Source organism: Rhipicephalus microplus, chromosome 4 (genome assembly GCF_043290135.1).
Source record: "Rhipicephalus microplus isolate Deutch F79 chromosome 4, USDA_Rmic, whole genome shotgun sequence".
Classification (NCBI taxonomy): Eukaryota; Metazoa; Arthropoda; class Arachnida; order Ixodida; family Ixodidae; genus Rhipicephalus; species Rhipicephalus microplus.
In genome coordinates, this window is record NC_134703.1 from 32,475,451 (window position 1) to 32,500,073 (window position 24,623).

The 24,623-nt window shown below is 46.7% G+C and overlaps 1 protein-coding gene across 6 annotated transcripts in view; it reads left to right on the forward strand.

Annotated features, from left to right (window-relative positions):
- Positions 1 to 24,623, forward strand: part of bru3 (CUGBP Elav-like family member bruno 3) — a 505,232-nt gene that overhangs the window by 446,757 nt on the left and 33,852 nt on the right. For all 6 annotated transcript variants that reach the window (XM_075892463.1, XM_075892460.1, XM_075892464.1 and 3 more), the window contains exon 4: positions 15,163 to 15,242. In XM_075892463.1, the coding sequence (XP_075748578.1) occupies positions 15,163 to 15,242 (80 nt within the window). The remainder of the gene's footprint in view (positions 1 to 15,162; positions 15,243 to 24,623) is intronic.

Here is a 24,623-nt window from a genome sequence, read left to right on the forward strand (position 1 = left end):
AAATTGGGCTGTCGGTATATATAAGTAAGTTGTGGAAATCTATAGTCTGATGCGCCCACTTGGCTAGTTTCACGAATAGTGGGTCAGTGAGAAAGAGACATGAATGAGAACTCGGCGTGCGTTCAACCTGGGAACTAAAGCACAATCACGTCGTTAGTGTTCCTAGCCACACGCAGAAAAAAAAGTTTCGCCGGCGTTCTCTTTAGAGCGAATAGAGCCAGTGCAAGAGGGATGGGGAGAAGTGCGTTGCAGCAATATGCAGTGTCCCCCCCCCCCCCCCATTTTCCTTCAGCTAAACAATCCGTGTGTACAAACAGCGCTGATCCTCCCTCTTGGCCCGTGGCTTCGTGGAAGACAGACTGCGGCAGGGGCCGCCTCAGAGTCCAGGCCTGCCCACTCTCCTCGTGGCGCCGCGTGCTGCAGAGTCTTTTGAAACCGTGCGCCGGCAAACAGCGGTTTCCAATTCGTTGAGTAAACAGTGGCGGCGGTGCAGTGGTGACGTGGGCGATTGCTGCACACAGAGCTAAGCAGGGCCATGGCCCCACTGTTTGCGAGCTCTAACCCAGTGTTGGAACTCGCGCCGCAGGCTTCGTTGCCTATATACGGGCTGTTTTCTTTTTCTCTCTCTCTCTCTCTCTCTCTCTCTCTCTCTCTCTCTTTGTTGAGTTCTTCCTTGACCGACTTCCAAAGGAAGTCGCTGTCGTGTGGACTTAATCCTGTCTCGGATTCACGCGCCCGTGCTCGTGCGGCAAATCACGAGCGAACAAAACAAGGCTCTGCGATTGCATGAACCAGGGCGAAATTCCTAGGGGTTGTGTAATTCTCTAGTTCTCTAGCTCTGCAGCGCTACCGCCGACTTTCACAGAAACCATGCTTCTTCTTGCGATCGTCTTTCAGTTGCACGCATTTTCCGTATATGGTAAAAGCGGGGTGTGGTCGTTTTACAGCGAACCCGTATATGCCGGGCCGAAGCGCGTATCCGCAGGTATGGGCCATGGACAAGCCTCACTACCCACCACTGTTAATGCAAAGAGTTGTGAAATGCAGAACGGGGCAAAAATACGTGTGCTCAAACGGCTCCTCACGACCGTGCGCGAAAGGCCCAAGGTACGCGGCAAGCCTCACAATACGATGCATGTCGCTGGAAAAAGACGCCTGCTGCTCAACTGGAAGGAAGGAAAATAGGAGTAAAAGAACGGCAGGGAGGTCAACCAGCCTATAGGCAGCCGGTTTGCTACCATGCGCATGGGAGGGGGAGGGGGGAGATGAAAGATAGAGAGCAGAGAGGGAAGAGAGATAAACACAGCACATTCGGCAGCACGCGCGCGCACACTCAGGCATTGTCCAGTCTTGTCTTTCGCGGTGTGTGACACTGCTGTTACAGCCGCTTGTTCAAGTCCGTGTCGCGTAGGAAATCGTTAAAGAAGCATACGCTATGCTCAAAAGGGGCTCTCTGTACCCTCCAATAAAATTCAGCCTCAATTCTGAGTCGTGTGCTGCGCAGGGCTGCAAGAGAGAGAGAAAGGAGAAGACATGAAGATAAATTCTTGGCGAACAAGGTTCCTTGACAAAGCGGAATTCGAACCCGCGTACCCGCGATCCGAAGGAAGGCATTGTAACCCCTCGGCTATCCAGGCATACTAGCAGGACATGACGTAGTCTTGTATAGTATGCCGGGGGAGGGGGTGGAGGGAGGGATGTGACGGGGTAGAAGAGGAGAGAGTAAATCATGACGTAGAAAGAAAGATGAACAGAGAGATAGAAAAGCAGAAAGAGAAAGAAATACTCGAGGAGAAAGAATGAAACAGAGAGAACGTGGAGACAGAAATGTGAAGAGATATAAAGAAAGAGGAAGCGAGAACCATAGAAAGAGAGAGAGAGAGAGAGAGAGAGAGAGAGAGAAAGGAACAAAGGTAACAAACAGGTAGGATGATAGCAGTGAGAAATAGAAATGCATAGAGAGACAAAGAAAGAAACAGAAATAAACAACCACAAAGAATACGCAGAAAATATAGAGAGGAGAGAGAAAAGGATGGAAAAACAAAAACTTGGATGACGCTTGCTCTTCACCTTCAAGCGTAGAACGTGATAGCGTGATTGGGCCTGTGCGCATGCATCGCTTTCTCATTTGCTAGCCTGGCGTTGGTGCTCAGTTGATGCGTCGACCATGCCGCAAGGTAACGAACGTCTGTCAGCCTAACGTTGACCTTTTCAAGCTATCCTAAAATCTCTACTGTTGCCAAGTGCCCACCATGTCGTATTTCGTTCTTTTGCTAATCAGCGAAGGGCCTATAGTGCGCTTCCATGAGACGATCGGCGGCAACAAATTATGTCTCATCGTATATCGTGCGTCAGCGCCCGTGTTGATTACCTGTCGGGCAGTCGTATCTCGTGTGAGCTTGTAAATTTCGCGATTATAATGATGACTTGGCGGCGTGTGACACCGTACAACCGCATTCTTCCATTGTGAGACAAACTCCATATCAGAACCTTCGGTGTTTGAGTTCCAAAGCCGTGATATGATTACGAGGAACTCTGTAGTGGAAGGCTCTGGAAATATCGACCGTCTGGTGTTCCGTAACATGCACTGAAATCGCCCCCTACATGCGCCCCTACCATTCCGCCTTCGCTGAAGTTTGACCGCCGTTGCTGGGATCGAACTCACGACCTCCGTGTCAGTGGCCGAGCACTGACCGTAGCTTCTGATCCACTGAGGCGAACCCTTCAGTCACCGAGGGTCGGAGAACTAACTGCACGCTTACTTCCACATCTTAGTACCCCTGACTATAGTGACGGCATCTTCTTACATTCGTGTAGTATAATGACAAAGTAGCAAAAGCTGCCTGGTCTTCGTGGCAACAAACAGTTTTATTCTGATTTTTGATTGATATGGGGAGTTTAACGTCCCAAAACCACCATATGATTATGAGAGACACCGTACTGGGGGGCTCCGGGAATTTGGACCACCTGGGGTTTTTTAACAGTTTTATTTTGTGTACCTCCCTCTGAGCGTCACGAAGAGGAAGATAGAAGCTTGCGATGAAAAATTTTGTAAGCAGTGGTTGTGTGCTCAAGATGACGTTTCGACGGGTGACCTTTTATTCCTTAAAATCTTCCTTGAGGAGCACAAGTCCGCTAGTAGCCTGTTTATGAATTGTTTCATCATTCTGAACACACATTTGTACCGGCTTGCATCGTGTAGGCAAAAGGGAAAGCTACGCCTTTGCCCCGTGTCCCAACTTGGACTAAAGTTCGGTACACCTTCACCTTTCTCTCTAGTCGATTCAATTAACATAGTTGCTCTGCGGGCCGTTTTGCGGATTCGTTGCTGAAGATGTATTGAAATTAAGTGCGCCGTGTTCTGCGGTGGCCGTCAGAATCTGGTGGTGCGCAGTGGTAGATATCATGCGAAAAACTAAGCAATTTGTCTTATACTATAAAAAAAATCTGTTACTTTGCATAATAATTTTCTTTGCAAAATTGCGGGCACTACTGCAATTATTTGGCAATAGCCTAAATTTTATTAAGAACGCGGATAGCTTCTGGTTTTTGTTGTACACGGACTAAGCTTACGTAATAATGCAGGAAACGTTAGACAGGCGGTTATTCTATAAATGCCACTCGGCAGGCCACTTAATGCGAGCGTCGGAGCGCGCGTTCTGCTCGGCAACCTATCGCTCTAGCCGAAGCGTCGAAAGCACAGAGTCCTCGCACGTCTTCGTCAAAGCCGGGGCACTGCCTTCACGCAGTGCTGCTCCGCATATTCGGGGCGTCAGCTTCGTTCAATATATTGCTCTCCGAAACAGCCATTTTGCGTTCTTCTTCAATCCAAAGGCTGAAAACAACGGCTTAAAAAAAAGGAACCTTAAAAACTTAGAAAACAAGCAGTGACGCGAATTCTGGGTAAGGACAGTCAGTCAAGGGTAGGCATAACTTTTTTTTTTTTTTTCTGACAGCTCAGAGCGCTCTGCGACGTATTATTGGCTGCAGTTACTTGCCTACGCTAGCGTGTCGGCCGACCCAGAAATGTTTGCACCTGCAGTCAGTTTCATGGATTCAGTATCTTGCTTAATGCGGCTCGCGCTTCGGCTTTTGCACCACTGCAAATTTTCTTTTCTTTTTTGCGCGTGCACTGTGAATAGTTTGCTAGCCCTGGCTTTTTCCATTAGCACGGACCCCGCAGCGACATCTCCACGAGTGCACTTCATGCGACAATCGAACATTCATGCTTTGATAAAAAAAAAACATCTATATATAAGAAAGCCAAGTGCCTTGGTTCATAGGAGAGGGTATGTCGTGCGAGAGCGCGGCCTCGTACGTCACCTGCTGTCGGATATGTGCGCTTCTCGAATGCGCCCGAGTGTGGAGTAGACCGCTCTATTTCTCTCTTGTCTCCCCGCATTCGCTTTTATTGATGTTTTCCCTTCCCCTCAGGCGTAAAGAAAGAGCTCCTGACAATATTGGAATATGGAAAGCTCTTCAGTAAAGGACGGTGGCGCATGGTTTCCTAGGCTTCTACTTTTAAGTTGTTATACTGAGGGGCCTAAATTCTACCTGGTAAGGAGACAAAAATACTATACCTGACAAGGTGACGTACATTATACCTAAACTTTTTTTGTCTTATTGTGGGGAAAGCCGCTAGTGCCTCGCTACGTGGTTCCTCGAGCGAAACTCGGGAGGCAAGTTTAGTGGAACTAAAACTTACGTCGCCACTCACGTTGTGTCGTGCCCCGCCGCGGTGGTCTAGTGGCTAAGGCACTCGGCTGCTGACCCGCAGGTCGCGGATTCGATTCCCGGCTGCGGCGGCTGCATTTCCGATGGAGGCGGAAATGTTGTAGGCCCGTGTACTCAGATTTGGGTGCACGTTAAAGAACCCCAGGTGGTCAAAATTTCCGGAGTCCTCCACTACGGCGTCTCTCATAATCAAATGGTGGTTTTGGGACGTTAAACCCCACAAATCAATCAAATCAATCAACGTTGTGTCGTGACGTCACCGCTATCGCGTGACTGATCTACTATAAATGCGCAAGCTTTTCTATGCCAACTGAACGAGAGATCTGTCCGTATGTCTCTCTGCCACGTCATCGACACAAATAAATAAAACAAATTTTCACTCCGGTGCTTCATTTTGAACTCGGGAACACACGCTGTGAAAGCTAGTGTCGTCACTGATGCTACGCACACATACTTGCGGATTATAAATTGATATGAAACAATATCGTGATTATAGAATAAAGGCCCTGTGCAGAACAACATGCAAAGCAGCCATACAGTATACTGTACACGTGCGGAAAGCTCCGATTTTGCGAAAATTTCAAGCCACGCAGGTGTTTCAGTGGTAGTGGAGTGCACGTTAGTGACGCTGAAGAGCGCTCAAAAGAAGATGGAATAAGATAGCCAGTCTCTCTCCGCTTGCGAAGATAGTTATCACTTTGTTAGTTTTGATTGATTGATTTATTGATTGATTGGTTGATTGATATGTGGGGTTTAACGACTCAAAACCACCATATGATTATGAGAGACGCCGTAGTGGAAGGCTCCAGAAATTTCGACCGCCTGGGGTTCTTTAACGTGCACCCAAATCTGAGCACACGGGCCTACAACATTTCCGCCTCCATCTGAAATGCAGCAGCCGCAGCGGGGATTCGATCCCACGACCTGCGGGTCAGCAGCCAAGTACCTTAGCCACTAGAACACCGCGGCGGGGCCACTTTGTTAGTTTTGTAACTTGAATTTTCTAGCCAGACCCTCATGTGCAAGTGGTGTGCGGCCGATGATGTTTAGGCATGGTTTTGCGCAATGAATCACCAGCCACTGTGGTCTGGTGGCTAAGGTACTCGCCTGCTGAGCCGCAGGCCGTGGGATCGAATCCCGGCCGCGGCGGCCGCATTTCCGATGGCGGTGAAAACGCTTGAGGTCCTTGTGCTTAAATTTAGGTGCGCGTTAAAGAACCCCAGATGGTCAAAATTTCCGAAGCCCCCCACTACAAATTTTGCGACGTTAATCCCTAACAAATATTATTACGCAATAAATGTTTCGGGTGACAGTCAGTGCTCCCTTTCGTTTTTCATTTTTTTTTCGAAGCTGTTCATTGGCATGCATCCATGGAAACTAATACAGCTTTTCACTCTTTTGAGAAGTAAAAGTCAGTTCTCACGATACATCTACTATCCTGAAGCAGCAGACACTCCCCTCACTAGCCATCGCTCTCGTGCGTTCGTCATATCCAAGTATAATCTTGCATATCTTTCATCTGAAGATAACCGTTGCCGCTTTTACATGTCGCTTGTGGAGTCATTTTACCTAAACTCAAGCCATGAGGGAATGCATATGCAAGAACATAATATCTTCGCGTCGAATACGTGGTGCATGTGCGATGTGTTTTTTTTTCTTTTGGTTCTGTATGCGCATGTGTGTGTGTGTGTGCGTGCGTGTGTGTTTGTGTGTGTGTGTGTGTGTGTGTGTGTGTGTGTGTGTGTGTGTGTGTGTGTGTGTGTGCGCGCACTGTGTGTGTATGTGTGTGTATGCACTGTGTGTGTGTGTTGATTCATTCAGTAATTCATTCATCCATTCATGCATTCATTAATTCATTCCAGTTTAGCAACTAAATCAATACAGCACCACCGCCGCTGCAGGAGGTGACATTCGCGGATGGGGCGCGCAGTCGAGCGCACGTGACCAGCGGCTTGCTTCAGGAAAGTTCAGGAATGGGCTGCACATTCCTCTTCCGAGAATTATCACCGCGGTAAACTTTTTGACACCCTAGATGGCGTCTCCGTCGGCTTTTCGTTTCCCTACCGCAGGGAAGGTTATCGCGAAGGCGAGAGCCGCGCTGCAAAAAAAGATAGAAAGCGGGGCTTTGCCTCTGCGAAAAAAGTTTCTTCTACTTTTTTTTTTTCTGCGCTAGTCGTCGTATACCGTTGAGCCTCGTTCTTCGCCTCTCCTCGGCCGCCTTCTCCGCGTACGTGACACCCGAAATTCGGCGAGACCGAGAAATTATTCGCGTCGTTAAAAAGGAGGCACTCGGTGGTCGTTCCGTTCCCTCGCACGCGTGCGTGGCGCTGTGGTATTTGCGGCAGCTTCGTGCCAGCGTCGCCGCGCTTCTCTCGCCACAGGCTTAACTCGAAGTTTCCAACCGTGCGTTAGGGACATCCTGGGACCGTGTAGCGTTAAATCTCGCCACAGAATCTGGTTTATTTCTTACATTGGTGTAGAGAGGCTGTTCTGTGGTGTTGCTGTAGAACAGGCTGTGCAAGAGCAGTACTTTACGGGGCCGCCCAGCGCCCAATCCAGCGGCGTGGTGTCGATGTCGACGCTGTAGCAGGAAAGCGATATAAAGCGTTCCCTCTCTCTCTCTCTCTCTGCGGAGGGGAGGGGGCCATGACGTGTTCCACGTAATCACAATGTATTTGTGGCGCAATTTTTTGGCAGCTACAATTATGGACCGCACAGCGCTTCCTTCCATTTAGTGTCCTTAACAGCTCAGCAAGGAACAGTGAGCAACCCCAGGTGGTCAAAATTTCCGGAGCCCTCCACTACGGCGTCTCTCATAATCATATGGTGGTTTTGGGACGTTAAACCCCACAAATCTAAAAAGTAACAGTGAGCGAAGTAGGTCGGCAGTGAGGCCACGTCTGTCACTGATGCGCTATACCTACACATTGATCCATCTAAGGAGACACACAGTGCGCGTAACCGTCAAATGCAGTAGCGATGTAAGTCTTGCACGTTCCACCACTCTAGCTCTAAAGCTGGGACACAAATAGCTAATAAACTTCATGACACTGCAACAGTATACATGCTGTGCAGCAGTGCAGTAGCACTAACGCAGAAAGCTTGGCATCAGTGTGCTGCACGGAGAGAAAGCGCTTACTTACAGAAAGCTGATCAAAGCGGCGCCGTTTTCTTGATTCTTGCGGGAGCTGCATTAGACGGGCTGGAAAGGAACCTGCTTACCTCAAGACGATGCTTTCAAGGATATGCCATCGTCTGCATCAAAATAGTAAACGAAGTGCAGCAGTCAGCGAACTTCGCATCTTGCGCATAATGTCTAGTAACGCTTGAAGCTGCTTCGCGAGTTCACTGTTGCGTATTCGTACGGCTTTACGTGAAGTTATCCTGCGATACAACTTTCCTGTACTACAAGGCTTTACCAGTTCAAATCTTCGGGTACTCAAAAGCATATACACGCCAAAGCATTGAGGGTGTGCCTATAGGTTTACCAGAAAAGGCATTGACAGTAGGTATCTTCAGGGAAAACGGATGCCTCTCGGTGGTCCTCTTGGGGAAGCAAGAGCTTATTCGAGTCTGTCTAGGTTTCGCTGCCGAGGTTATAATCAAATCAAATCAAATCAAATCATTTAATTTTCCCAGAAAGAAACAGGTTCTGGAGAGGTTCAGTGGCTAAAAGCTGTTTATGGACAGCTTGACGAGGCTAGTGAACCCTATACAAGGCAGGTGAGACAATGACAAAGACGTGTATAACAATAAAGACCATAAGCTAACATTACAATAACAAATGCGGTGTAATAAAAACGTATATATATACATTCCTACGAAACATCCTGATACCAGCATTGCACAGAAGGTTACATGGACGCGAGAAAAAAGAAAAAAAAACAAAGAAAAAACAAAAGAAAAATCCAGCAACCATAACACCATTATTGCCAAAAAATAAAATAATAAAAATAAATAAATGATGAAAATATCAAAGAAGATATATACAAATTCGCTCCTTGTGTATGTGCTGCATCATACAATGTACATCACATGTCAGACAAAGAAATTTATACAGACAGAATTATATCATATAACATATATGGTACAGCATGGATGCACACACTGAAAGAAAAATGAAATTGTACTCTGCTTGCTTTAGTCAGCACTACTGAGGTGCTATGTTATTCCTTCTGCATGACTTTCGAATAGCCATTGATATTGGCACGGCCCCCCAAGGCACCATCCTTTCTCGATGGAATTCATGATAGTGACGGCCCTAAAGAGCAAGATAAATACATCCAGACCACCGTTTGCATAGTTTGCCCTTGATTGCGTTCACCCCAACTATATAACCCACCGTCGCGTTTATACAGAGTAGTCTGTCCCACATGGGTCACCTGCCATACGTGTGTAGGTACCGTCGGCGAATGTTACCATCTCTGCCATTTTTTCAGTCACCGTGTACTTTCACCGTGGCCACCGAATAGACCGCGATTCGGAGAGCGCTTTTATGTATCAAAGATCAGAGCCGATTCTTGGGTGATACCTCCGACTAACGAGCCCCACCGCAGTCGCTGAAGTGACCGTGCGCGCCGGATCGATTCGTCCTGGACATCAGGTGGCCAAGCAACAACGCTCATGAGCTACACCACGATGTTGTATGCTGTAGCTACCGGCTCACTACGGCCTACTAGGGCATGTTCGTGCTGACGCCACTACCAGAGCCACACACTACGTGGCAACTGAGCAACGAGGCAAAACGAACAATCTTTTTTCAAAGAAAGACGCACGAATCTTGGTATATGCGTTCCCCTGTAATGTGCAGCAAACAATATGGCGTGAGGCAAGCAGCCAGTACGGACCACTGCACAGAATAAACCCGTCATGTAGCTTTTATATCTTACAAGGACTAACGAGGCAAGATGAAACCTGCATTCGCCTGCGTAGCCACTGAACTTTTCTAACCCCGTGTACTTTTCTCTACTTGCGAACTTTTCTAATCACAAGATCAAGCAGTCAGTATCTCCTACATCCATTAGTACATGCAACACTAAGGAAGACTTAGAGAATGCCCTGTGTGCCTATCCTCGTTGCGATGCATAATGACAGAACTTGAAAGCAGCGCTACATTTGCAACGCGGCTTGAGCTTGAAGATGCGGCACTTTTTCGGTACATGGTGAAGCAGCGTTTTTGCGATGCGCAACGCCGTTAGTGTTTCTGAAGAATACTCGCCTAAAAAAATCTTTATGAAAGACTCCTTTTTGTGTACGTATCTGTTTGTGACGGTACGCCTCATTTGGGCGCATATGTGACCGTTGTATATATCGTAGTCACCACCCGACAGCTAGAGTAGCAAGCCAGATGATAAGCGAGGGGAACATGTCTGGAAATGTCAGTAAAAATGAACGCCATCTCTTTCTCTATGGAACGTGAAAATGTTATTGGTGTTTTGTCCCTGCCCTCCACGGCAACCATCTTGACACATAAGCAGGGGTGACCGAATAGGTAGCGCTGAAAACGACAATGACACGATTCAAGATTTACAACGAAGATGAAACTGCTGACGACGATGGCATGGCGAATACGATGAAGACAAAAAAAGAAAGAAAGAAAGAAAGAAAGAAAGAAAGAAAGAAAGAAAGAAAGAAAGAAAGAAAGAAAGAAAGAAAGAAAGAAAGAAAGAAAGAAAGAAAAAAAAAGGAAGAAAGACGCCCCGCAGCCGAATGTTTTCTTGTACTGCAAAACTACCAGAATGTTTTCTTGTACTGCAGAACTACCAGAATTCAGCTTCTTTGTTTCTACAGTTTTCGTAAAGTATGGCTATGATAACAATGGCGATGCTTGTGACTAGCACTGCAACAGGTTGTTGAACGCTAGGAATGGATGGCTGTAAGATGTATGAGAGAGAGAAAAAAAAGAAGAAAAACACGAGCAGCGTATGTCATCTCGGTCTTTGATTGGATGGAGTTCCGCGACCTATTACAAATAAGAGCGACAACAGCTAGCTCTCTACATGTGCTACTACCGCGTAAGTGCCGCAACAGCGCTCGTCAAGTAACTCCGCAATCGTCATGTGCGGCGCCATTATAAACGTGAAATGTGCCAAGGGACGTCCCTCCTAACACGTGCAGCACGTTCGCATGGCGCGCCTATTTCGCCACCCGAGAAGGCCGTGCAGTAGACGGCTTTCGGTTTCGATATCTCTGTCTCTGCATCGGCGACTGCCGTCCAGGACCATTCTTTGGCCGTCTTTTTGTTTGCCCGCCTTCAATCCTGGACCCAGCGGGCCGTATACGGCCTGCCGACTCATTTGGTGCTTTCTGCCGAAAGATTGGGTCCTCCGGCAAGCGAGCGAGCTGGCTATAGCATCGGGCTGGCACTCTCACGTTCAGTCAAACTTTTGAAGACCGCGGGATCTCTTTTTCTCCGCTTGTCTCTATATCGCACTTTTTCCCTTCTCGTTTCCCGTTATTCGAAATCGATTTCAGTTCGGCGCGCGACTCCCGCTTCTAAATGTGCCCCATAGTCCGGACGCGGGGGGGGGTCGATGCAGCGGGGTCCAGACGGGCCGGATTAAAAGGTGGGCCCACCCACCTTCCTGTGCCGCCGCCGTCTTAATGCGCATTGCTGCCCAAGGCGATGCCGGGGTCCCGGGAAATGTGGGAAAGATCTCGGCGAGGATATAGCGATTCCAGCGTGCGGCACGTGCTGGCAGCGCGATGGCTATCTCGACTCCCCCCCCCCCCCCACCTCCTTTTGTTTCCTTTTCTCCAACTCCGTGCCGCCGTGCTTCATTTGCTTTCCAAGCCGGCGTGGCACCTTCCTCTGGCGATCGTTTTCCGCTGATCTGCTGGTGCCATCTGTGGGGCGCGCGTTTCTTTTTCTCGTTGCGCAACCGGTGAGAAATGAACATCCCCGTTTTTTTTTTTCCCTTCCCTTCTCGTTCACCTTCTCAAATTTATTTCGTTAGCTTATTTTGTTTACACCTTCGGCTCTCGCATATAACCCACATTGATGCGCTGAGACGGCATTCGGGTCACTTCGATCAGCGCGGTCATTAAGGCAATATCAAATAGGCAGGAAAAAAGACACAGTTTCGCAAAGTGTGCCGCCCTCGTGTGCGTCATCAACCTGTATTCGTCCTTTCCTTTTTTTAAGCCGATCCCAGTCGACGAGAGCGGGATAAGGTCAGATAGACCCGCTGGCCTGGCTACTTGGTTTCGTAATTTTCCACTTTCTTTCTCCTGGTTGAAATGACAGCGCCAACCACAGTTGGAGCTCCTGCGCAGATTATTTTTCAAGCGTGGGCAGCATCACATTCAGCTTAAGAACAAAAAGAGAAAAAGTCTTTTCATATAAAATGTTGAAAAGGTGTCACCACCTTTTCGGATATCTTCTGATATGATGACCCTAACATTATTGCTTGGTATCTGCCTTCAGAAGAGTAGTTTAGAAAAGAAAGCCTTCTTTTTAAAAAAAATGTTGAGAAAGTGTTACTATGCACCTCTTCGAATATCTTCTGATAATATGACCCTAACCATAATGCTTGGTATCCGCCTTCTTCAAAAGAGTAGTTTAAAAAAGAAAAAAAGCCCTTCGAATGCGCTGTAAAACTTTTTCAACAAAATAAATTACAAATATCAAGACTACTCAGAATGCGCCTATCATGCAACCAGTGCCACCAGTTATGAATACCGATCCTAATGCACGAAAATAAAATCTCCCGCAGCAACCTACCGTAAGGCGACCTACCGTCGCCTTGCGTTTTACACCTTATCACCTCTGAGATGGGCGCGCACTCCAGTCTCAGAGCCACGCGTTTTGTTTTCTAAGAAAACTGCCAGATGGCGGTCATGTCTCACGTGTGACATGACTTGATGCGCTTGTTCGCCTCCTCTGCACGCTCGAGGCACTCTAACGCAGCGCCTCTAGAATACCACTGATCGATTTTATTGCGCAGAACATCAAATAAATGTCTTGGTCACTCTCTCCACACGCAAGACTATCGTCTTTCGACGACATTTGCAGAAACATGCAGAAACGGGGCCAAATTTTTTTTACGGAGATCCTGCACGTTTATCCAGACGCATTGTATACTCAGCACGGAGTTACGTCATTGGGCAGGTAGACGCGTTGACGAACACTCGATTTCTATGCACTCCTCCGGGCTTAATCGGTTAGCTCTTGGTTAGTTTCATTCTAGCGAAGTGTTACGCTCAGTACAGTGCATTCTCGGAGGCAAGTACCCGCTAAATATCATGGCTCGCGGAAAAAGTAGCCTTCAGAGATAAGAGCTGGACTGTGAATGCATTGAGAAGGCAGCCAGCGCAGAGAATAGGCGAGGTAAGAAGGGGGGGGGGGGGGGGGTTGGAGGTGATTGCGATGGAAGTAACTATGCCTTGTGGTGAGTGAAGGTGACAGGGAGAGGTGGAATGATTCATTTTCCCAGTGGCACCTTGAAGAGTTACGACCTTACATTGATAGGGGAGGCAGGGAACGATGGTAGCGATTCTGTCGCAAAGTCCACCGACCACCTACCAGAGTCTGTGAAAGAAAACTCTCCGTTAGATAAGATAAACTCGCTCGCATAGCTCAGAGTTCACAGCATTATATCACTCGATGGTGTCGGGGCAAAGCAACTGAAGCTATTACGAGAATAGCGAGATCCTTAACGCTGCTGAGTTCGTATTTAAGGGAAAGAAATAACGTATGTTTGCTTCTTCTGTTACGCTTGAACGCGGCATTGCTAATAAAAGCGAGTTTCTTCCTTTTGAAAGCACAAAAAAATCTTTTAAATGATGCAATGTTTAGCTATATTAGTCTCTTTTTTTCTCCTTCTGACGTCATCAGGAGCATAAAAAGTTCGCGCAAAGGGAAGAGAAGAAAAATTGCAATTGTGTGTGTGCGTGGCTTGCACCTCTCTCTTATGGGAAGGTATATTATGTCACGTAGCGCCGACTGATCCTCATCTCGTTTTCTCTCGCTCTTTTTCATTCTCATTCGCTTGGCAATCCAACTTAAACTTGCGTGAACCGTTCGGGCCGACCACTACGTGGCCCGCTGGGTGCACCGGAGACAGAGGTGTGTCCTCTTCACTCTGGAAGTAGCCCCGCCGCGGTAGTCTCTTGGCTAAGGTACTCGGCTACTGACCCGCAGGTTGCGGGATCGAATTTCGGCTGCGGCGGCTACATTTCTGATAGAGGCCGAAATGTTTAGGCCTGTGTCCTCAGATTTGGGCCCACGTTAAAGAACCCCAGGTGGTCAAAATTTCCGGAGCCCTCCATTACGGCGTCTCTCATAATGATATGGTGGTCTCTGATAATGATACGGCGTCTCTCATAATGATATGACCTTCACAAAGACTTAAACATCAGAATGCTCTTTTACTGACATTGTCAATTTGCTGAACAAGTCGATTGAAATGTGACATTATGGCAGTATATCATTAACATATGCCTTCATATTGCCTTTGATAAATATCACACCATCCTTTTAATAATAATCTTCGTGCATTTACGTGCCGCCCATACTTTAATTTTGTCCAAACCTTTGATGATGTTTCCTTCAGTACGGTTCTTTGATTAGCTCGATCATGGCATATAAGTGTAAGGTAATATTATATAAGTTCTTGGCCGATATTTTCCATTAATTTTCTTTAATATGGCCTTCAGCGCTTTTTTGTGTATTAGGTAAAGGCGATGAACCAGGCTGTGGCACAACTGTAAGCCACAAAAACTACAACTACAGGGGGTGAATGTTTGGCGAAAAAAAAAAGAAATATCAAGATCAAGCAATAAGGCAGCAGTCCTCAGTCGTTCTATGAGTGAAGTGCTTCAGCCACTTATGCATGTGTATTCGTACGTTCTAGCGCAATCACTCAAGTTCATGTGAGTTCTCCTATCTACACCACTGCGTTAGACAAGGAATCGACAACTCTAGGGGCAGTTCCGATGCACGTATACGCTTAATTCGCCGAGAAATGAATCAATGCATGATTAGGTGCAGTGGCGACCCAGCTAAAAAGTTGTTATGTTGCATGTAATCGTCGCGTGCTCTACTGGTGCTGACCCTCGCGTAGCCGCTAAGAATGAATCAAGGTGTGTTTGCTTAATGAGCAGTTCTGATTGCACGCTTCAATGCTATGATGCCATCCAGTATAATTTTCCGCTGGTTGAGTTGGTTGCCATCTAAGGAATGTGCGGTGGCATGAACGGAAAAAAAAATACGTAGAAGAAAATAATAGCCGATGCGTTCGGTCTAGCGCCCGACTTGTCGTTTCCTGCTCTCTCTTTCGTGAGTGATGGCTTCTCCTTTGTCTTTTTGTTTGTTTGTTTGTTTGTTTGTCTCTTTGTTCTACGCTGCCACACTTCCCTTCAAATGATGTAAACAGTTTTTCATGTTATTGTGTCTGAGCTCTTCTTTCCTTTTCTTTCCTCGTGCAGGTTGTGCATTTGTCAAGTTTAGTACACACACTGAAGCACAGGCAGCTATCAATGCTCTCCACGGCAGCCAGACAATGCCGGTAAGCACATGATCGCTCTTCTCTCGCGCATGCCCAGCGACAAGTTTTTCTGCCCGCCCCCTTGTGAAGGTGGCACCGTCACCACTGTGCACGTTCCTTGAAGGGCCACTCAACAGGTTCTCGAAATACAGTGAACGCAATGTTCTCTCCTGATATTTCTCGTCCTTCTTGCGCACTTCTGTGACGCAGACAGTAGTTCCTGTGAGGTCGATAGTGTAAATTTTTTTTTTCGATTGTTCTGTGTACGCGAAATTTCAAATGTGATTTGTCTCCTGCGCTGTTTCGCGATGCAGCCGCCCATACAATCTTTCTTGTCTCGCACGAATATATCGTGCACGATCAACCGATGACTCTTCATTTTGTGAACTTAAAACCGCGCAAGCTGCGATAATAGCGTGTAGCCGAGAAGCGCGAAGTTCTGACGGGCTCTGGCGCTTAGTGTGGAGAGGGTTCACGTGATATTAGAGGGAAAGGAGGATGGGTTCACGTGATTTTAAAGGAGGGGAAAGGAGGATGCATCGCGTGCGCGAAGGGTATCGATGTGGAGGAGAAAACGACCCCCTCGTCTTAGAACGCAAAGGGGTGAGTGGCCCTTTCAAGGTGTTGTGCATCTGTAACCGCAAACTCTTCCTACTCGGCCGCCCGTTTTTTCATTTATGATTGTAGCGTGTGAGTGTGCGTGACAGCTGGCTGAAAGAAAAATATATATTTACGGCAGCATCGCAGTAGTAGCGCCAAGTCCCAAGAAACAGCGGAGGTGATTGGCCGTTCTTGTTTCTCATTATTTTTCATTTATTTCTTATTTTTCCCTCTCTTTATTTGTGTTACTTGTATCCTCTTATATATGTTTCTTTTTGTTTACTGCTTGCTTCATCTATTTCTTTCTCTTCCTCGCTCTTTCTTTATTTCACTTTCTTACCTTTTTTTTCTCTCTCTCTCTCTTTCATTGTTTCTGTTTTGTTTTTATTTTTCATTTTGGCCTTGCTCTCTCTGTTTCTCGTGTTAACCGCGTCTTTATTGTGTCTGCTTCTTTCTATATTTTCCTCTCTTTCTATTTATCAGTATCTCTTTCTTCCTTTTTATCACATTTATCTGTCTCTTTATTCACTTTCTCCCACCCAGGCACTCTCCCTCCTTTTCTATCTATCTATCTATCTATCTATCTATCTATCTATCTATCTATCTATCTATCTATCTACCTATCTATCTATCTATTCATCTATCTATCTATCTATCTATCTATCTATCTCTCTATCTGTCTAATTTCATGTTCCTTTATTTTCTCTTTTTCGCCTGTTTCACGTGCTCCACTACACCGAGCATACTCTAGTAGTTCATCACTCGCACCATATGTACGCGCTCCTGGCGATTGCCCAGTTCCTGCGGCTCATATCCACCTGTAAAGTTTCCGACGACGTAGTACAAGTTACCGATAGCTTAAGATAAAGTGCCGATAGCTTACAAACATGTTATCGATAAGTTATTGATAAGTTTACCTATAAGTTACGGATACCTTAAACAGCTTTGTTATCAAGAAAGATTATCTCCGTGCTGTCCGAAGATTGTAGGTTCTGTCCACACCAACATACAGGTGTTTTTTTCATCTACATTGATTCAATTTTAATTATGTCATAATTACTACATGACAGTTAATAACTACAACGGGCGCATTTTATACCTTTCTTGGTTTCGTAGTATGTTGGCCTCATTAGGCTACATATAACAGTCGGAATATTACCACTCAATTCCTGTTACGTAACCTCTTGTGGTTTGTTTGATAGCTTTATCAAGACTAAGATGGCGGCGCAGCCCGATTCGCTCAGAAGCGATAATGTGTCTAGCTCGCATTTGTTTTCCCGCATGCGTCTCTTTGTTTGCCGTTCCTTCACTCCAAATGATACTCGCTGCGAAACATCTCGTACGGTCCTGGTCGCGATAATCGCTATTTGCCGTCAGTGTACTTCCACTTACTCCATTGTGAACACTGGCTGTGTGCCACCCCGTTTTACTCTTCGGAAAAAACGATGTTTTCATCGTGATCTCGAAAGCGTATATCATTCGCGCGCTTCTATTTGTTCGAATTTATAACCACTGTGATAATTGGTTTATCATTCCGTCGACTGCTATACCTCTTCGAGCTTTTTAAGCCTGTATGTTTTGTTTGCTTTGTTCTTCTGTAAAGCGGTGAAACTTAAGTTACCATAATCGCCGAAAGAAATACGGTCTTCCTTGTGGACAACTGCATACATCAAAGGATCTATCAGTGAGGGCGCACGCATCTCCAACCGTAATCGAAAAAAATGCTGCTTCCCACGTTTCTATAATCCAAGCTTTTGCGCACTTGCAAAATCAGGCGCACACAAACCCGCTGATTGGATTTTCACTGAAAGAGAGAGGCATTTGGAATCGCATTCGAAATCCTCTATTTGCACACACTTGCGATATCGCATTTTCTTTGTAAGTCCTCACAATCGGGTTCCAATCAACGTCGAGTATTCTGCGTGGGCGTGTGCTGCGGGAAAACTTGGTGTATATAGCGTGATATATCTATTTCAGTATAGCGTGGACACGCCTGCCAGAAGCAGGCGAGTCCATCTGTCTTTTACGTGGGTAGACGCCAGCCTACGCTATAGTATAGTCGAATAAAGCTGTGACTACGTTGCAACGTCCACCACTCCGAGCCCTACAATGAGCTGAAGAAGGAATTACTCGTGGCAAAGGCTGATTATTTCGGAGCTATGAATGAGGAAAGAACGTTGGAATGCATAAAACTACTTGAAAATGTGTTAGTGAAGTTCCAGTTCCCTGCAGAAAACTGAAAACGGGGCTTGTTATTATGTGTGCACGATAATTATTATCGATAATTATTATTATTATTATTATTATTATTATTATTATTATTATTATTATTATTATTATTATTATTATTATTATTATTATTATTATTATTATTATTATTATTATTATTATTATTATTATTATTATTATACATGCATACTTACTAAAAGCACAAAATGCCGCAATTGAATTAGGGAGGGAGCAAGTTAGCAGCTGTCACCCAGCTCAATCATGGGGATAGGAGGACAGAAAAAGGAAACCTGCTTTGCCTCAAAATGAACACCTGCTTCGACTCCGTTCTATAAGCACATATACCTCAGCGAAAGCTTTACTCACTGCCAGTTCACAAAAGAACGTTTTTTTTTTCTTTTTCTTGCAATGCTTACGTTCGTTTTCGGCTGCGGCGGTAGCATTTTGATGGAGATGCAATGCTACAAAGGCGTGTGTCCTCTGCAATGTTGGTGCACGTTAATCACCTCCAGATTGACGAAATTATTCGGAGCCTTCTCGTTACACTTCTTCAATACCTGTTATATCGTATATTCTTCTGACAGTGAGGAGTTTCTGCCACACGCCTATAGCGTTAGATTGTAAGTGTGTGATAGGCTGTGTGGCGGGCCGAAATTGTTTTATCTATAGCGAATGTCGCGCAACAACAGTAATGAATCTCTTCGCCCTTTCCCTGTCAGCTTCGATCCTCTGCGAATCATTTCAGCCGTTCACTTTTATACGATAGTTACTAGAGGTAACTATGGCACTGCATGCGATAATTTAGACACCGTGCGATTGGTGGATACGGATCTGTCCAATCTTTAGGCTTGCGGCTTGGAACACACTTGTTGCTTTGTTTATTGTTTGTTTTTATAGTTTCTTTAGGATAAAAGAGTAGTATGTTTCGAACTTTGTAGGTTGATTTCAATTCATGAGCCTAGACAAGGTAAGGGTGATGGAGTGGAACTGCTGATCATTCACTGAACTTTGTCTAGCGACTAAGCAACTTTAGGCCATACGGAGCCGAAATCCGTGTACCCATCATTCCAATGCGTGCTGCAGAGTCGCCATGTGCTGCAGCTCCCATCGACACTAGCACCGAATTTTCGTGTAGTATTAGAACACTTTATGTTCTTTATGTCGACAAGAACTTGTTCATTAGTTTTGGTGGCATAGGGCAGTGACGACGCATAAGTGCAAGAATAGACAAAAACGCTTAGACGCAAACGTACGCAAAGCGTCGACGTGTGTTCTTTGGGCTTCTCGGTCGTACTTGTTTCTCAAGCGTGCTGCCACGCCGTGACTAACTACCTAGTCCGCCGGTACGTCTTATTAATTTTGTAAGTGTCTCGGCAAGCGCCCGATTGTTAAACTCCGTCACGCGGATCCGTCGCTCGCTTTGCTACAAAGATTCATTACCTATTCAGCACCTGTCCAACCGTGTCCGCATAGGTCATCTTTCACGAGCGCCATGGCGTTGCGCCACCTTCTCGCAGGTCTTCAGAGTTGCTGAGGGACATTTAAGAAATCACACCAGTGCCACCGTTTGTCTCACTTTGTCTTCACGTGACCCGCTCCTTTCGGTCTTGGCCAAGTTCGACCGTCATGCACATTTTGCTCAGACTAATCACGCTCTTTTCGCGCGCAGCCGAAAAAAACAATCGTGGATATACTCCCTGACGACGGCACTCTTTTTCCACGTGTGACCGTTTTTCCCCTGGGGTGCGCGTCGTTAGGTCGGGGGAAAATGTTGCAAGCGAGGACGAAAGATAAATGACACCGGAGTCCTCCCCGCTCACGCGACGGCAAAGCAGGGGTCTCTGCTTGGTATTAAGGGGGCAAGGAGGCGTAGCGTGCGCTCCTGGCTGCAGTGATGCCAATTTAGCGGATTCCCCGCTAAGTCTGGCGGATTTTATTTTATATTGACGGGGAAAAAATCAGTCTAGCGGCTAGCGGATTTTCTGGCGGGCCATTTTTGTACATAGCGGGTTTCTGGTGGATACCTCACGCAGTGGACCGATTCAATATCGCCCTGCAAGAAACCATTTCCGTGTTCTCTAAAATTGCGGAAATTGTTTAACTTCAGAGGCTCCTGTTCACTTGCTCCGCCTATCTCAGACAAACAAATCCGTGAGGTTTCAAAGCGGCGATCACTTTCTAAGAAATAAATAACGGACGAGCTGCGATGCACCAATCTGTGGACTCTGCGAGCCCTCTGGTGTGAAGTTCACTCCTAAAAGGACGCCTGCAGCGAAAACCCATTCGTTGAGCTGGCCGGATTTGCCATGTCGATGCTCGTGCTGCCGCATTCAAATGCCGAAGTAGAGAGGACATTTAGTCAACTTAACATAGTAAAATCCAAGCTGGGGAACAAGCTGAAGCCGGAAACAACAAATGCGGGTTGAAGCGACACCAGAAAAGTTGTTTTGATTACGAACTTCCCGCGGCAGTTGCTAGTGCAATCGGGACATCTGCAACGTATGCGCAATCAAGTCACCTGTCTGGTCCCTCAACAAGTACCAGTGGTACTGTGGAGAGGGTGTCAGACGACAACAGCGGCGACAAAGACCTCGATGTGTTTTTCGTTGACCTGTGAGTTTTTTTTTTCATCAGTGCAAACAATAATAACCTTTAGCCTCATCTGTGATGAGGTTCACCAATGACGACCACCACAGCACTGAAGCCTCAAGTGTTCTAGTTAGACTCCTTGAAAGACTATTTTATATGTTATTTCAGCTCTCGTAGTTTTGAGGAGCTTTTAGGAATGATAAAGGTATTTATCATACGATATTGCAGTGTTTTTGAATAAAATTGGCCCTAGTGGGAAATTTAGCGGATATGTTTTAGAATATAGCGGAATCTGGCAGATTCCTCATTGCTTTTTAGCGGATGTCTGACGCTCAGCGATGGCAACACTGCCTGGCTGCCTTAACGAGGGAGCGTTGGTATGTAGTACGTATACGATGTAAGGGGTTCTGTCCCGCAGCCGAGTACAGGCAGAGTCTTGGCCTGACGCGCGCACAAAGGAAGGAGCCCTCTAGTGACGCGTTCCCGCCGCCTGAGAAAATGGGGGCGGCGCTTGGCCACCGACAATGGCCGTGCAGACGCTGGGCTCTTCAGCCGGGGTCAGCTGTCTGCGGGCGTGTGGGCCGCACTTATCCGGCGACTAAGGCGCGCCCCTGCATGCCCTCTAGGTTCGCTCGCGGCACTCGCCGAAAGGGCCTGAGGCACCGGCGTCACACACAGTTAACGAGTGAGCGCACCTAGAGGTGCGTGCTCGTTGGCGCCCTTTGTTTGTCGAGTGCGTTTTAGGTTGGCCAGTGGACGGGGCCTATACTTCTAGCAGCTCATGCATGCCATATACTATAGGCAGCACGCGGCGTACAGCGTGAACAACGTCTGTATACAAAAGACTTTTTTCGTCACTGCAAAAACTAGCCGGTTGAAAGGAAAAAACCCTTTTGTGAACCCATGGCGCCCGGGTGAGCCAGGTTCTTGCGGAGGTCCCCAACTGGGTGACATTCTGCACCAAAGAGCTCTTCCCTGACGCGTTCTTTGGAAGCTTTATGCGAAAAATTGGGAGGCCTGGTACACCACATTTTTCTCTGTACCCGCTCGTAGCTTCTTCTTGCCTCGTCTCTTCTCGCACCATTTTAATTGAAGAATAATCGTTGATCCGTCTCTCAATGGAACCACTCGTAACAGGGAAGTGGACCACGTCTCTATAGAGGTTGCTGCAACTATATTGGTCGTTAAGAAATACAATTTGTTCGGTGAGTAATGGGGCTGTGTGGCAACTTTTGACGTGAATCTCGACATTCAATGCGACATCTTGTTGACTAGGTTTGTCCAGCTTTGTACTTTGGCGGCCCAGGCTGCCCGATATGTTGCGATGCACTCCGTTTAACAAATTTGAGAGACTTAATTTGCAGGGAATGAAAGAGAGATGCGAGTCGAAAAATCAGGTCACCTTCTCTACAATGAGAGAAAAAAAATGCTCTTTGTGCAGCCCTATAATATTTCAGTGGAAGCACGGACGCGTGATTGCGTTTCTCTTCCCACTCGCGTGCATCTCGCTGTTTCAAGCGTAGCCTCCGCGATTAGCTCCGATAGCGTGCCGTTGCTCACGGAGGTCATGGTTCAGCGCCGTCCTGAGAGTGCCGGGCCGCGCCGAGATGTTGCCGCAGTGCCTTGGCACAGTACTTCGCTGAAGTACTCCTAGATGGCCGCACTACTACTCCTATGGGGAACGGGAATCATACGCAACGTTTTATAGAAAGTATTAGAGATCATGCAGAAAAGACTACACCATCTCCCACTAAAGGGAACCTTTAGTGGGCGATGGTGTTTCAGGCAACTATGTATACGGGCTGTCTGAAATAAATATGACATTGTTGCGTAGTTTCCGCTGGCGATGAATTGCTTCGCAAAAGGACGTTGCAGCGGTGTTGGGTAGGCGCTGGAACTGGTGCAAAATGCGTCAACTCTTCACCTGCTCTAGACAGCGGCACTCTTTAATTACAGCGTCGATGGTTGTTACGTTTGTAAAGCAAGCAGATTGAACACATCGTCGGTGACTCCTTTCAAAATTTGCGATATCAGTGTCAGCCTCAGCCATGTTGGGATCGGCCTTTTGACACAAAGCTAAGACGTCTTGAATATAAGCCAAGTATTTCTGAGTGGACGTCTGTGTACGTACGGCCAATTGCATTCGGGCATCAAGGTGTTGACCAAACGGGTTGCCAAAAAGGTCGCAGAGATGTTGTTTAAACATTTCGCACCTTGTGACCTCGTGCTCGTGGGTCTCAAACCAGATGCGAGGGTTCTTGTGAAGATAGAAATGACATTCGCAAGCATAACGGTTGGATCCCAGCCATATTGCGTCCTGAAGCGCTCGTACATACTGAACCACTTGTCCACATTTGCGTTGTTCTTTCTAGTAAAGGTACCGAGATCACGGGGTTGCGTTAAGGCGATGTACCGGGTTGCTATTGTTACCGAGGTAGGTGGCGAAGGTGTATCTTCACCCGGAGCTATGGTAGCAGACTTAAGGAGGCGTCCACTGCGTAGCTCCGTCGTCAAAAGAGTACCCAGAACCTCCACCAAAATGTTACGTGGAAATAACAGTAGACAGTCTGCAGCCACAACACAGCTCACCAACAACATCAACCTATTTACTTTCAGTCTGAGGCACTCTTTTTGGGTATGTCCCACTATTCCCTGTTACCGTCAGCGGAAGCCGCGTAACAATATAAATAAAGAATGAGTAGCATGCGAAGCAGCGCATGGGTCGGCTTAAAGTTCCGTTCAACACAGGCGCCTGGCTCGATGTTAACGGGTCTTTACAAGTGGAGCACACCATGAATTCACTGTAGTCTCTTGCCTGCTATATGTTTATAGTGCGGGCTGAGGATTTGTTTTTCATAGCTCACAATAAAGAGTGTAGTTTCTGTTGCTGCTGTTACTCTTCCCGAACTCTTGTTGGAGTGCTCCTTACTTTGAACAACCATTCAGACCTTCGCTTTCACGCGTTCGAGAGGCCCCACTAAGAATTGTTGTTGCTCCCTGCTAGGCATGCACAGGTACTGTTTCTTCCCCTATTCAACACATTCTCCTTCTATTCGGTAAGGTAAGCCCTACTGCAAGGAAAGTGTCGGTCGCACGGGTGGACCGATCACCGTTCAAGGCGGTTAGGCCAACTTCGCCTTTAGCAACACTATTACCACTACGAACATCGCAAGTCTCCCCTTCTGCGAGCTTGGAGAAAGATGTGTCACATGCAAAGCGAAACTTCATGTAAATGTAAATAGGCACCATCTTCAATCTGCCGTGGTGGATGTATGTCCAAGTCGTGGTAGAACCGACTTTGTAAACGGCACAGTTCAGCCAGCAATCTACCAGAGTCTGTAACGTTGAATGGAACGGACAGGGGGAGAAGAAGAAGCGAGGAAACCAACTAAACGTGCCCTAAAAAAAAAAGTCCTCTAGTTGCGAGCATCTCTTGTTGTTTAAATCAATGGTCTTTCCTTCTTTCTCCTTTGACGGCGTAAGGCCGTTTTTTTTTTTTTCTTGACTTGCACCTGCTCAGCAACTTATTATGTTAAGCGCACAGTAGGCTTTTTCGAAAATTGTGTGTTCTTCTGTTTGTGCCCCGTCTGCTCAACGATGCAGTAACCTTAGTCTACTTTACGGTCGTTATGATAGTGAATCGACATATAATTTTTATTGACATCAGTACGAGCAATTGTCATGCCATCGTCCAGCCATTTTCATCTCACATACACTATCGTCAAGCACGCGTGCACACACGCACACACGCAAGTGCGCGCATGTAAGTACGTACGTATCGCTTACCATACGCCGGCAAGTTGGGTCGTGAAGCTGTGTTGAACCTCAGGAAATGGTAGATAGCCAGCAATCTGAAAAAAAAAAATTAGTTGCGTGCGTGTATCATTGTGTCCCATAGCACGTAAGACCTATTTACTTTGACTTCTCAATCATGAGTGCTGATTGTTTTGTTTGTCGAGTTCGCATTCAAACGGCTCAGTGAAA